The 16,485-nt window shown below is 32.1% G+C and overlaps 1 protein-coding gene across 1 annotated transcript in view; it reads left to right on the top strand.

The window, feature by feature from the left end:
• Positions 1-16,485, top strand: part of LOC128983378 (uncharacterized) — a 124,299-nt gene that overhangs the window by 23,270 nt on the left and 84,544 nt on the right. The window contains exon 2 of the mRNA XM_054402637.1: positions 13,525-13,575. Within this exon, the coding sequence (XP_054258612.1) occupies positions 13,525-13,575 (51 nt within the window). The remainder of the gene's footprint in view (positions 1-13,524; positions 13,576-16,485) is intronic.

The following is a 16,485-nucleotide window of genomic DNA, read 5'->3' as shown; positions in this document are numbered from 1 at the left end:
TCTCTCTCTTTTTACGTGTCTACTGCTTCTTTTAGTGGTGTTAAACCTGCCAAAATGTGTTATCAAATAACACTTGGTTGGTAACATGCAATGAAAATAAATTATTAAAACACAATTAAAAGCTTGGGATAATTTAAAACTCATTAGTACTTGCCCATTAAAGAAACTCTTCATAGCTTATATTTCTTTGAACCCCTAAATTTAGTATCTGTTTATATTGAACAGTTTTTTTAGTAATTTGTATTTTAATTACAAAACAATTAAGTGACTATCTGGTATGTTTTACATACATTTTGGCTAGTACATCTACATAATTGGTCATTAAAATAAAATTCTTATTACTTATTAATTAATATAATTTATGGTCAACAATACCAACTTTTTTACAGTTTCATTTAATACACCCACAGCTAACGTTGGGAATATTTTACGATTTAATGCTACTTAGTACAATCATTTTTCAATAAAGAAAATAAGTTTGAAGTCAGTAAAAGATTCTCTTTTGATTATTCAACGATAACCTTTAACCTGTTCTATTAGTGATAATCATGTAAATGCTGTCAAACCATCATTACATCAAACACTCCTGTCTATCACAAAAATATTGTACCCCTTTCTCCGAACCACAGACAAAATTGTAATAATAGTAATAACTAAGCTGTGGGTGTACCACAGCTAACGTTGGGAATATTTTACGATTTAATGCTACTTAGTACAATCATACGTTTATACCCCGTACATTCCATTAGAAAATAGATGTCACATTCAACTAGAGTATAGGAACCGCCGCGCCATATGCATTCATTAACTATTTTTTTAAACCGTCCGTGCTTAGTTCTCTTAACTCAGCATGCAATATCGTTAAGAAATGCCTTGTCAATTAATATGCTAAAATTGTACTTTTGAAAACTTACTAAAACACTTAAAAATCTATTACGAATTAGCTACCCATGACCAAACGAGTTCATTGATCGTTGTGAGTTCATTACGTTTTGTTAACCGCATTTGTTAATTTGTTTACCATATTTCCATTTGGCAAGTTGTAATAACAGTATGAATGCCACTATCATATCTGATAATAAGTCAATGAATCGTAATACATAAATAACAAGTTTAAAAAGTTCATTAATGCTCCATTGTTGATTAAATTGATTCCAATTAAATCCCATTATGTATAAATTGTGCAATAGTGGTTTGTAGCTGTGGGCCATCTGTATTTGAATGCTATATGGTATCGCCCTGAAGCTATCTTAGCGATTCCAACAGTTGATTGAATTGATATTATCATAGCCTCGAGGCACCTTGGGTTTTGGTAACTGATATACCAACACACATCGCCCGTCATTCTAGAATGAAAACTATTTACAGCGCTTAAATAACTTAAGTATTCCCTTGCCAACTAATTTTAGTTTTTATTAAACTAACCCCCAACATATCATATCACTATTGAATAATCATGGGTTTTAAGTTTCTCCTGATCATTTAACAACTAGCGTATCTGGCACACGGAATCATGCTCAATCTAGACATAGGAGAAGTATTTGTATTGATCTTTATTTATTTGGCGTTTTCAGGTTCCTTGGTTGTGTTGTTAATGGCGGAGATGGTAAAAGGCCTAATTGAGTTCGCAGTTTACGTGATATTTTTGCAGGATTTTTTCAATAAAGAAAATAAGTTTGAAGTCAGTAAAAGATTCTCTTTTGATTATTCAACGATAACCTTTAACCTGTTCTATTAGTGATAATCATGTAAATGCTGTCAAACCATCATTACATCAAACACTCCTGTCTATCACAAAAATATTGTACCCCTTTCTCCGAACCACAGACAAAATTGTAATAATAGTAATAACTAAATTACATTGTTTCACCAGAACATTGAGCACTTGAGATCAAAAAATGATTCTCTGCAGATAACATTAAAAGAAATTAAACCTCATGTAGTTGTCCTAACAGAACACGATCTAAAAGAGGAGGAAATTGAACGTTTGAGCATTAATAACTATACGGTTGGCTCACATTATTCAAGGAAATTATCTCGTAAAGAAGGATTCGTGCTTTTATGCAACAATAAAATTATACAAAAACCTTTTACCATTCCCAAACTTTCAAAATATAAAATACTTGAATAAAAACAATTTCAATTCTGTATTAGTAAATATTTGGCTGAAAATAAAAACCTTCCGGTAATAGCTGTCTATAGGTCTCCAAAGTTAAGTGCTCAAGAGTTCATTAATAGTTTAGGCATACTCTTAGAATTTATAAACAAAAGATTTCAAATTGTATTATTCGCTGTTGATATTAATATCAATGTTTTAGTTTTAGTAGAGCCAAAGGAACATAGTATGCTTAAAAATATGCTCAAAAGACATAATATGGAATATTTAGTTAGATTTCCAACAAGAATAGGTAAAACTAGAACAGCAATTTGTAATTTTATAGTTTCTAAGAGCCATAGTAATTTAATGTATGTGGATGGAATTGTAACTATGTTATCAGACCATGATGGCCAATGTTTGAGAATGGCATCTCCCCGCCTTATCTGCGGAAGGAAAAATTAAAATAAATTTTGGTCAGGAAAGTATCAGCCTTTTCAAATCATTAATCGAAAATGAATCATGAAGTTTATCAGGCACCGTTAGACAAAAAAAATTGATATTTGTTTGGACAGCTTTATGTACTACTTTAACATAGCATTTCCAAAAAGAATTATAAAGAAAATGGATTATCAGAATAATAATTGGTTATCGGCCCAACTAAAAGAAGAAAATGGTGAAATAATAAAAATATCAAAAGACTTTAGGAAACAAAAGAACCAACACAAATTAGGACATATAAATTTACTAAAATCTAAAATATCTAAGTGATAATGCCGCAACCCCTAGGTATAGCCTGAAGTAATGTGAAAAACAATCCCAGGCTCGTGCCTAGCGTCCTTATGACAAAAAAATATCAACCCTTAAACAAAATTTAAAAACTTCTAAAAGAGAATATTATGATAGTAAAATAAAAAAATCTAGTAATACAATTAAAACAGTATGGAACATTATTAACTCGGAGGTAGGATGTAAGAAAGGTAACAAATACCAAAACATTGAACTAGTATATGGAGACAAGCATTATAGCAATCCAGATGATGTTTGTAAAATATTTATCGATTTCTTTGTTAGTGTAATAAAAGATAATACTGATAAGACAATACATAAGACCACAGAATATGAAAAGCTGGAACATAAGCTAGGTTCTGAACATATATTTTGCAAAACAAAACTTAGACTAAAAGAGTTCACAATTAGATAAATTGAAGTCATCATTAATACATTTAATAATAGATTCCCAAGTGGGTATGATGATATCCCTATTATTTTGCTAAAAGCAGTAAAATTTGAACTTGGTCTTATTACATCATACCGTTAATTATTCTTCTTATTTTTCAACCCAGTAAAAATTAGCTAAAATTATTCCCATACATAAAAAGAATGACAAAAAATCCATCAAACTATCAGCCACTATCTCTATTACCAACTTTATCTAAAATTTATGAAAAGGCAGTTTACATACAACTACCGGTAACACGTTTTCTTGAAGAACACCATCTCCTGGATACCTCCCAACATGGGTTTTGTAGCGGAAAACCAACGACAACTAACTGCTAGTGTTTCTTTTATAGAATCAGTGATAGAGTCAATAGATGCTGGTGAACCATGGGCTGGAATCTTTATGGGCCTGTCAAAGGCTTTTGACACTGTGGGTATGAAATTCTTCTTGCCAAATTAAAATTACTGGGCTTGGATCCTCATTCCTTGAATTGGCTTAGTTCATACCTAAATAATAGATATTAGTTTGTTCAGATTACTCACTTGGACAAAAACACTAGAATTATAAATCTTAAATCAGAATTGAAACCGGTAAAATTTGGTGTGCCTCAGGGATCTGTGCTGAGACCACTCTTGTTTATATGTTATTTGAAAGATATTTCTAAATAATTATCAAACTCAGATAACACAACCTCTGCCTATATGCTCATGATTCAAATCTCATATCTTCAAGTATCGGGTAATAATTTACAACAAGTAAACATTGTATCATTTACTGAAATAGAAAATATGATTACTTTTTTTCTAATCACAAACTCCACTTAAATACTGAGAAAGCTAACTACATTTACTTCAAAACAGACCAATCAAGGATCAAAAAGAACCCTTGATTTTGGCAAATACTGAGCCTGTTGAGCTTGTCACAAGTACAAAATTTCTTGGTCTAACAATATATTATAACTTGGATTGAAATGATCATGTAGACAACATTTTAGCTAAAATAAATTCTGGCAGTTACGCACTAAGAAGAATGGCAGGGATGTGCAGTGAATCCACTTTTAAAATTATTTACCATTCATACATTCATTCTCACATTTCATTTGGAATTAGTCTGTAAGGCTCATCTAAATTAGAAAATCTAGATAAAATACTTAAAGAACAAAAGAAAGAAATTAGAATAATAAAGAACCTACATCCAGATACTTCATGCCAAAGAAAACATACTACTATCACCCAGAATGCCAACCGCTTGGTAAAAAGCGTTAAGTACTATGAGGGAGCTTTGCCTGCCAATTCGTAGGCAGCGCCACCAGCGTTGCTATGCACTTAGTAGTATGTTTTCTGTGATCATTCAGGGAACAATAAAAAATGCTAAACATATTAACAGTTTATGGCTAGTTTATTTTGGACACTATTATGATATTTTTAAAGATTAAGAAGGATACAATTTTAGAAAATTAAATACACCATTATAACACACGAAAAAATTAAATCATACCCACTTACCATAAACTTGAATTTTACACAAAGAAGCCGTCTTACAAAGGAGCAAGTTATTTCAGAAAATTACTAAAGGAATTAAAGTGACAAATAAACAGTTCCAAATTGTATTTCCTAGCATCCTTACACCCCAGAACACGGGGCCATCACATTTTTGTTTGATGTCAAATCTGCAGGCCACATACTATCCAATGACACCTTAAACATGGTCATCGGATGCATGGATGCTTCAAAACAATTATCACAAAATTCGCTTTGGCCTATTAAATATATAGATATAGATGTAGATTATTTAATCAAAACTTCAAAAACAACTTCTGGTACTGGAGTTTTTATAATCTGTCTATAAACTTACTGCATCTTCTTAAGAATTGGTCCAGGTAAATTATATTTTAACAAACCTTTACCCTTTCACTAGACAAATTTAATTCTAGATCTTTGGATATTGCCTATTTCTATTCCAATGGAAAAGTCTTTTCAATTTCAATCAATTTTCTTGTAGAAATAGAAACGTTACATGGATTATTTACAACAAATAGTATCACATTAGGTCCCTGCAAAGCAAAGCTGAGTCGAATATTAAATTAAAATACTGTCAATAATAATTACATGGAAACATCTATTACATTGAATTGTTACATAAATATTGTTGCTATTAACTAAATTACTTTTGTGTTAGCAATATTTTATTTTTAATACATAAATTATTTCATCTATGTGATATGATGGCGAGATAATGTAAATCCGAGATACTATCATGGTGAACAACAACTTTTTATCTATATTTTTCTAATAATATGAAAATATATTCAGACCCATACACAGTAGCTAAATTATACCTTTAGCCAATTAACAGGTAAAACGTCCTGATTTACTATAAGTTAGTACTTTTAGTACATCAAGTACCTAACAACCGAACACACATGAACACTACGCTCCTTCTAAATATAATTAGTTACATAAGATAGTTACCATATAATGTAACTTATTCTACTTAGTCGGTTAGAAGGGCACTCTATCATGTATAATTCAGCGTGTTCAGAGTACATGGCAGTCACAATTAATAGTTAGTTGATGAGTTCAGAACTGTTCGATCACGACTCACGGTGATTATTACCGGTTTCGCTTTGAGCCTTAGATACATGATAGACGCTGTAGCGATATTACTTTATAGTTAAAGTTATACAAAGTAAGTAAGTAGTTAGTCTCATTAGCTATAGTAACATTTTACTGGCAAAATAAATTAAAATATATCCCTAACTGTGTAACGTGGTGTAACTGTAGTAATTGTGCGAATACGTGTGAATAACGTTCACAAAAAGCTCAAATATCACAAACTAAAGAAATATTTGGAAATGAAAATGGATGATTTTTAATATGGTGTGTTTACATGTCTGAGCCATATTCCTAACAATACAAAACTTTTTTAAAATTATAAAAATCCATAATAATTCGTATTTATTTGATTATATCCTTCAGTGGAATATACAAAAATGGATGCATTCATATTTCTGAAAGTTCACAAAATAATAATCTAAACATTCTATTCTATTGCTTATATTACACATTATTTAGTATATGGAATTCAACTAGTGCGTCCCTGATGTATGATTGAATCATTGTTTGATACTGTATACGTGGTATTACAACCCTTGTCGACGTCTTGCATAGTCATATGATGTGCAGATGCTATCAAATTATTATGAAACAAATTTGCACTAAAATGTAGTTAAGGTTTAGAATTTTAATTGTAGAAGTAATCTATTAATTTTGTTATTTTTATTTCGATATATTTTCAATAGTGTTTACCTTTTAGAATATAATGCTGTCACTATTATTACAAATTGAAAAATAACAATAGTATAAAACATGAAAAAACTAAATAGTTTTCAAACTTTAACAACTACCTCTTAATTGGCTCATTTAAATAATACATTTTATTTGTTCGAAACGTGTAGGCCTACTGCATTGTTTTGCTAACGACTTCTAAGTATCAGCCAACTATGAAACGATTGATTAATGCACGCAGATTTGAACCGAACCGTTAGAATGATGAAGTAAATGCGTGTATTTCAAGCCAAGTATCAATGAAAGTAAGTGTTGGATAGATGTGATGGCCTGTGTGGCATTGTTACTAGGTCCAGTTATTCTCTAGGACCATTGAAAATAACATTGGTTTAAGGTAGAGCGTACAGTATGTTTCCTTTGAACATCAGCAGCAGTTGTGATGAGGTTCAAAGCATCCTTGCCCAATGTAATTTAGCAAGACACTGTATGTAGTTAGCGAACGTTATTTCTTATCATAAATTAGCATATCAAGGACTGATTTCATTTCAGCTATGAATTTCTATTATCTACTAATAACAAATCTAGAGTAAAAAGAACTAGTCTAAAATTTCTTTGAATAGAGGGGTGGAACCCAAAATATGAGATGGCTGCGAACGTGCGACAGCTTCAGATATAGCGAATAACGTTCGGTAACAAGCATCGTTTGTTATGGGCGGGAATGTTTGGGAATACACGACGAGTTTCATCTTTGAATATCCTCCGAATTTAGATATGCGAGGTAGAAATAAGCATCTACCTAAGCTCTTGTCGAATGATTTATCAGTTGTTTACACAGTTTCTTTACAGGAACTCGTACCGAAATGTCAAACATGCAATAATGTGAGATACGCCTTGTATTTGTCAACGAGTTTTTCAACGTCTGTGGATTTTTACTATTCTCAACTATTAAGAATTCTTGTAACAATATTATCCTCATAAAATGTTACCTGAAATGTTTGTTTTTATCAGTTGTTTCTAAGTACAATCATAACAAATGATAATCGTTCTTGCCATATGTATAGTTTGTTACTATGAGATTTTCCACGGAATATTTTAAACATCTTTCATCCCAAAACAATGTGAGTGCGGGATATAATCAATTCAAAACAATAGGGACTTCACTAGTTTAATAAGGTCACCATCAGTTAGTCATTTAAATAGTTTTAACTACTAAGTTTCCTATAATAAATCCTTTCTACAAAGAAAATATATTTCTTAGTGAAGTTCGCTAAATAAAAGACACAAAAAAAGGAGCAAACGTGATGGTAATGTAGTGGAAGAAATTGCTGCTAAGGAAAAGCACAATTTTCTCGAAAATGGTTTCAACCTTTCTTGAAACGTACTACGTGACTGATGTGAACAATCCACCCTCTACTCTATCTATATATTAATAGGTATCTATATTCTTAAAAACCTTTTTTTTCAGCTGGTGTTCATCGCCAGAAAAATCTACGCATACCGTTAGAAAGATATTTTCCTGTAGGTGTGCATAATCCCTTCATAAATTAAAATAGGCTCAAAATTAAGCACAAAACATGAATTTTAAATTTCAAATAATTAACATGGGCCGTATGGGTTGCCATTATGGTGACGAAATAACAACACAACATAAACAAAAAAACTACAGAAAATGAAAACACATTGAAGAAATTCCAATCACACCTTTTAATTTTTACAGCGTGGAGTGAAAATGGAGTAGTCTGTTAGTACATTACATATTTTTGGTCGAGTTTTTTACCAATGGACGACTTCTAGAAACTATAAAATGGCAAAACTAAAATTTGTAACAATAGATTACCACAATGTGTAATATAACATTTGTACAAAACTTGTAACATTGTAAAAAAATACAATATTTATATGCCTATGCGAGGGGGCAACGTTTCCCACTTCAAACACATGAATGCGAGTAGAATTTCAAAACATTTTAACCAAGTAGGTTTTATTTTCAAAAAATCATTACATTTAAAATATTAACAAGCACTAATTTACTTAGGTATAGGCTACTTCAGTAAAAAAAATACGCTAGATTTTAAGGTGGATCACTGACAAAACTACACGAATTATTCAAACGTAATTAGAAATCTAAATCAGGTACAACTCCGGTAGCACTATCTGGCGCTCTGTGAGAGAGTTACGGTCATGATTTAGACTCAACTCACTCCGGGCCGTGAGTTATGTCTCTATCCGTTGCATCCAAAATCATCCGCAGTAGTGCTTTATCGCAATGCTGTGATGTACCAGGCTTAGCGCGAGGTTTTCGGGAAAACATTGGTGTTTGAGCTCTAGATTTCTTGATTTGTATATTATTTGAATGTTTTATACATTTATTTCATCGTATTTTTTAATACTTTGCATTGAATAAAAAATACGTGCTATGTTAACTTATCTTTTGAATAAACAGTTGCGGGAAAACTGCTACAATCCATCTAGTGTGGTTTTGTAATTCGTGGACATTGAGAGTATATCTACTTCACCTGAACGTTGACACCGAATATAAATTGTGGAGATGTAACACATAAATAAAAAAGTAGGGAGGAAATTTATTCACGACGGAAACGTAGAACTGTAATTCATCCCCAAACTTGTGAGATTGTCGTAAACGCTGTGAGACTTTGGATGTAACGCGTTTCATCTGTAAGGAAACTGTAGGTGTGTTGTTGCATGGGCTTGGCTGTCGTAAATGGTAAACTCGATTGGAATTGTGATTATTTGTTACGTAGGCAGCGGACTCCTAAAGTTTTTGGATTTGGTGTCTTTTTTGTACAAATATAGACTAGATCATACATTAATCCTATTTTTCTTGTTACGTGATGTTTCAATGAGTAATGAGCACGCTGGTGATGTTCTAGGATAGGAATTTGTTCCTTTAGCTTTTACAATTGCTATTCATGCGCTCAAGTCTATCAACAGTAACACGTCTAGACTGAGAATATATGTAGGTATACTAGTTGAATGGATAAAGCAACATTAATTTGTGTTTATCACAAGAATAGTTTTTAAAACTTTTTAGGCCTAAATACTTGATTAAAAATGTCAGAGGATCGATACGGTTGAGGGGTGGGAGCCGAGCCAGCAAGACAGCCCCACTAATCAAGCTCCTCCATTCTTTGTGCTGCATTCGGCTGTTATTACGTGACTAACCAAACCATAAGGCATGACTTTGCTGTATAAAACACAAGACACATTAAAAATTAAAATACATACTAGTAGTATTTGCTATAAGTTCTATTCAACTTTTAACGTAGGTAATAAATTCATAGTTAACTGTGTCTTTTATGCTACCACAAAAAGGGCTGATTTATAAATGCGTCACTGAATGAAGCAGTTGCTACCATATTTATGGTGAAAAATTAGACTCAAGGATATCAGGAGTACATTTTTATGACTTCAAAATTCGATCGCTGATTTTTTTATCTAAACCTGTTGACAAAAAAACTTCTCGTTATATTTTTTTCATTCGGCCACAGTAACTACACTTTCAACGAAATTTTAACAAATTACAATATTAACATGTTTTATTTTAATTTTAATATATTATTGTGTTAGTAGCGAGGGTAATACCTAAAATATCTAAAAAATGGTAACAGAAGTTCATATTTAATAGCAAAAATTGAGGTAAACTACCTTGGCAGCCAATTTATAAAGGCAAGCTAAGTACAAAATATTCATTTTGTGAAATAATTAGCGTACAATAGTTTTGTGCAAGACGACCAAAAGTATTATTGGAATTTTTAATAAATAAGTTACTGCCCAACCTATGGTAACCTGTAGTGCTGTAGTGTTTAATTGTACAGTATACGTTTACCATACCCACTTAATAAAACTGTAGTGATTATGTATAGACAATTTGTTGGTATAAAATTAGTTTTATTGCAGTTAAAACAAAAATATTTGATAAACTTAAGATTTGAAAAACAATGTTTTGATACATTTAAAATACAATCACTGAGAAAAACTGCAAGCATTTATTTACTGAAACACAATATTAACAGAGAAAACACATGATTTCCTGTGATAAATACATTACTCTGCAATTTTGTAAAATCCATTTACATTGTAAAAGCTAGTGGTATAACCTATCTTGGTCTCTCACGCAAAATCATTGAGTTTATTAGTCTAAAGAGACATAGTAAGCTATTTTCCTACGGTTCAGAGTCTAGCTCGATGATAACAAAAATATGATAAAAATTATCATACATAATTGTGTTTTGTTTTTATAAGATTGTATGGACAAAGTACGGTCGTCCAAAGTATCGATAAACACACGACAGTCCCTTAGGTCGAGTGGCCGTCTTCTTGTGGAAGTCAGTTTGTTGATCTCCTGAGACCGTTGGCTGAACGGAACTGTTTTGGTTTAGTGCCTTTTTCGACATTAAGGAAAAATCTTAACTCTCGACACATGTCACATAAGTAAAGATCTAATGGTACAACAAATGGTATATATTGCGATACGAAGTTTATTCCTTACTGTTTTCTTTGCTGTGTTGTTGTTCTTGTGTAAATATGAAGTATAATTTACACAAGACAGAAGATCTTGACAGCTATTTATTACTTTTTAAATGTAAAAAGTTTGTGTGTGCATGATTACATAATAATACTCAGTAACTTAAAAAAATTACTTAATAGCTAATCAATACAACCTTCAAAATTAAAATTTTAGTTTATAGTTTTAGTTCATGAACTTATAACGGATGTAAACTCGATCCAGCCTACCGACCTCAAGACGTGCAAATCTATTGACGAAGGTCGTAGAAAAATACTGATTAGTGTTCAATCAATTATATCTTTGTAACGGGTTTAAAAACAAATTTGGATTGGCACATAATATGCTTTAGGTCGTAACAATAGCAGTTATTTTTAGAAAATGTATTTAAGTATATTATTTTTCTGTATTTAAACGTAGTATCGTACCCTTTATTTTAAAATTGTTTGGTGTATAAACTGTATATTAATGTTGAACAAAAGTGTATATTTTGATCGTCACCTTTGGGTTTTAATGTTCCTAAAGTTCATATTTTGATCTACTACTCGGATGCAGATTGTGGGTAGTCTGCAGTGTCACCAGGTCCCATGTGTTTAATATAACCTCACAACGCTCTGTTATAGAAATGTACTGCCCGAGTAATCAAATTGTGTTGCGAATCGTTGTTCAAATTGAGTTTCAAATATTCTGAGGTGTTAAAGTATTTATAAGTAAATCTTGTTTTGTTGATTGACACATTTCTCACGTCAATCACGTTATATTCAATAAACCGATTCCCAGCTGGTCCATCGTACCGGTCACATGGCAGTTTGATTGAATTTGTCAAGTGAAGTATGTTTGGTCTTACATATACGATAATTGTACCATATTTGTTCACGCTATTGGACACAAGTTTGGACTCATTATGTAATATATTGTAATCAATCGTCAGAGCAGCCAAGTTGTTATTTCTCCCTCATATCTGTTCTGTTACTACTGCAACCCCGAACTAACTAGTAGTTTAAGCACCTATGACTATATAATGGCATATACCAAAAGCTTAACGCTGGATGAAAACTAGACTACGGTTCGAAAAACTAGACTTGGACCCTTGAAAATTAAAATATTCCAATGACATAGAAAAACTTAAATAAATGTCAATGCAAAAGATAAAACATCAAATAAATATTTGCTCGTTATCAAGTTGCCAAATCGAAAAGAGTAACGGGAGCGGCAGACGTCGCCGGTTGCCGGGTCATTGTTTTGTCTTTGTGTCACGCTCACAATGACACTGTGGGTTTCATCGGAACATTTCATTGTTTTACATTTCATTGGCAACTACCTCTCACAATGGACGCTATTCTCGTCCCAAGATTTAACGTCAATATTAAATTGATAGTTCAGAAGGAATCAATTTCGCAATTCTCTGTTATTGACGTACTATATAATTTAGAAATTTACATACAATTTTGAAACAGTCCTTTGTTGTGTAGCAAGGTTCAAGATTTTTTTCAAATTTCAACTGAACAAAAAAATAACAAAATTACTGTAACTTGTTGAAAAAAGTTTTTTTTATGGCCAATAGGATGAAAACCACACTTAGTTAATGTGTTCTTGTTGTCCTCGAAATGTGATAAGATACTATACATTACTGACCTAAATGTATATTATCTCCTTCTGTTGAGGTATCCTAGTAAAAACTTTACCAAACGGCAGTTGTTTGAACAAACATTAAAATAATGAAAATAGTAACTACAAGATCAATAAAACATTAACCATATAATAAAATAAATATATTTAGATTATATACGATATTTTAATGCGAAAACTCGGTAACGTATTGATAAAACAAAGATATTTTATCGAGAGCATTATGGCTAGAAACTGGACCCAGCCAGTTCCAGAATACTTGTTTTGAGTTCGAATGGAAGCTATTCAAGGTATTTCACCACATTTTACAGTCTCTATATTACAGTTTAGAGTTTAAATGATACGCCCTGTTGTGTTAATGATGCGATCGAAAATTGATCTTATTTTGATTTTAAATTGATAATTCTCAATTCTCACATATCATAATTACATTATAAGATAATTTAACTTACGTTGAATTGAATTCGTATTTGAAACTATGGATTAATATTTCCGACCCATTTATCTTGGATATTGTGTCGCCTACAATAGGCCTACATGATTGATTCTGTGGCGGGACTGTTGTAGATTGTCTGGTATGAATAGTACATGTCACTTACATTTGTCTGTGTCCCTTTATATATACATTAAAGTTGGAATAGAGCTTTTTAAATTACAGTATCAGCCGTTTTCATTTCAAACCAAACTGGCAGATTGTTTAAAATATCAATTCAGCCTGTGCACATGTGTTATAATGTATAATAATTAATTCCTGGTTTGTTTACAGAGTAACCGAAGTCAACCTGCCATTGGACTGAAGCAGACACCTAAAACCAGGGTGAGTAGTAACGCATACAGTCCACCTAGTTGTAACACAGGCATCAACGGTACAATATAAATAAAGTAACACAGGAAACAACGGTTATTACCAAGCTTATTACCATGTCTTCATCTTTTACTTAATAAGGGATTGATGGCGTCAGAATTTCAATATACAAAATACATTTAAAACAACTGATTCGAGTAGATACAAACATACATATTTACGAAAACTTTGGCATGTGGATATGCGGTTTAGTCAGAAAATTCAGGAAATCTAAATAATAGCGATATAAATAAAGTAACACAGGCATCAACAGTACAATATAAATAAAGCTTCCTTGTTTATACAACACCATGTCTCACACTGCCAGCTAATAGTATTTTAGAGACACGAATAAGAACCACATATCCGTTACTTTGAAGTCTACGTGTTTGTAATCAACACAGAGGAGTAAAAATATATTGCTCCTTTGTGGAAGCACTTACCACCGAGAGTTTGTACAAAAGATATTCTAATAAACAAGAAACGTCAAAACAAAAACATCTATTTTGTACTAGGAAAGGTAATATTCAATTTTTCTTTATCAAAAATCTAGCGTTACAATTACACATTTCCGTAGAGGTAACATTATGAATATCAATTTATCGGTGTTAATGTGTGTTATCATTGTCGAGATGGGTGTTGGTTCAATTCGAGTTTTGTTGCATACACCACAGCCAGACTGATGATGAGACCCATTGTAAATGTTGATTTATGTTCATATTTTTGTGGTTTATTAGATCTGTGTTTCTTATAATTCTAGAGATCCTAACGGAGACTGTAGTTTTAAAATTCTTATATTTCCTGTGGTTCGTTTACTTATGCAAAATATTTATTTTTTATAAGTTGTTTTTTTTAGTGTTTCAACATTTGTTTCCGGTCTTAATAATCTTTAGGTTGCTCAATTAAGTGTATTAAATACACAGTTATGCATGGTTCGGTTAAAGTAAGGTCGTAGTTATAATTTGACCATTAAACGAACGCTGGATTAGTTTTTTGGTGGTTCCAAATTGGCGCTAACAATGCATGGTTCTGACCAAAGAAAAATTATAATAATCATTAAAAAAGCTTCACAAGCAATCTTACTTCAACCCACGCTTAGTTTGCATTTATTAAAAGCAATAAAATGATAGTAAACAAGTAATTTTCTTGTTTTAAGCCATATTGATCATTCATATTTTGATTATAATTAATGCAATGCAATTTATAATAATTAATAAATATAATAACTAATAAATTATAATTAATACTTCCCACGTGTTTTAAATCCTTTGTTGTCTAAGATAAAGTTTTGTCTCAATTTGGCTACACTCGGAACTACAAATCACTATAAAAGCTGAAAATGAATTCATTTCCGCCTAACATCGCAGTAGCGTGTCACAGCTCTACAGTGAATTTCCGCCTAACATCGCAGTAGCGTGTCACAGCTCTACAGTGAATTTCCGCCTAACATCGCAGTAGCGTGTCACAGCTCTACAGTGAATTTCCGCCTAACATCGCAGTAGCGTGTCACAGCTCTACAGTGAATTTCCGCCTAACATCGCAGTAGCGTGTCACAGCTCTACAGTGAATTTCCGCCTAACATCGCAGTAGCGTGTCACAGCTCTACAGTGAATTTCCGCCTAACATCGCAGTAGCGTGTCACAGCTCTACAGTGAATTTCCGCCTAACATCGCAGTAGCGTGTCACAGCTCTACAGTGAATTTCCTCGTAACATCGCAGTAGCGTGTCACAGCTCTACAGTGAATTTCCGCCTAACATCGCAGTAGCGTGTCACAGCTCTACAGTGAATTTCCGCCTAACATCGCAGTAGCGTGTCACAGCTCTACAGTGAATTTCCGCCCCGTCCGAAGCGGAACATTTATGTTATGTTGTGTGCAAAGTATGGTTATAGTAAATCACAATCGAAGAACTTACTTACAAATCATGTAGTACCGAGGCCAATAAACTTGCGAATAACAATGTAGATTCGAATAAAATTGTTATCGTTACTTGAAATGAAATGAAATGAAATGAAAATCCTTCTTTATTGAGGCGAACTTAGGACCTCAGGAGGTTCTTACAGTCAACCTCGAAAAAAATCATGATAACAACAAAATATTAACAAAAAATACAACACAGTTTGTAACAAAACAAGTTATAAAATATCATAATTTATTTAATGTTGTTGTAACTTGTTGTAATAATAAACCACAATCGTACCAGTTAACCTTATCCATGAAATAAAATTTCAGTCCACAACAAACAAAATTTATTTAAAGCAACTATTTGTAACCTTAATACATAAACGTAAATACCGTTGAAAAAAGTAATGTTTCCTCAAACGTAAAAGCAGACAATAACTAATTCAATAATACCTGATGTAACCACGCCATTTTAATGGTAGTAAAACAAGCCCTTTTGATATGGACATTAGACTTTCTATTTTGAAATACCAAGGGATCCTCCATCTCTATAAGAAAAGTAGAGAATCTTTAATTTTCAAGGTACTTATTTATCCAGAGTGAAGAGAGTTGTTTTATTCTTCTGAGGAAACAGTTTAAAAGCAGAGCCAAAATATATCTTTATCTCTGAAATAGTCGCTTCTTAATCTAGATGCTTATTCTTTTTTATACAAATTCATCGTGAGAATTTTTAGGCAAATGTACTGCACTATTTTTAGATTCTTAAGTCTAAGAATACCTTAAACTACTACTGTAGAAACAAAACATTTAACAGACAATTATTTGAATTTTAAATCTACAGCAGCAGCTGACATGACAAAGGAGATCTGTTTATATTTTATAGATAAATATAAAGATCAGGAAAATTACTTAGATACAAATAAAAACTATTTTATTTTTAAAACCCACCCTTGTCGATCTACTACCCATGTAGTCTTCTACT

Source organism: Macrosteles quadrilineatus, unplaced genomic scaffold (assembly GCF_028750875.1).
Source record: "Macrosteles quadrilineatus isolate MER2022 unplaced genomic scaffold, UCM_ALF_1.0 Scaffold_1__1_contigs__length_201487025, whole genome shotgun sequence".
NCBI lineage: Eukaryota > Metazoa > Arthropoda > Insecta > Hemiptera > Cicadellidae > Macrosteles > Macrosteles quadrilineatus.
Note: the sequence above shows the minus strand (reverse complement) of the source record. Positions and strands in the feature narration are given on the sequence as shown.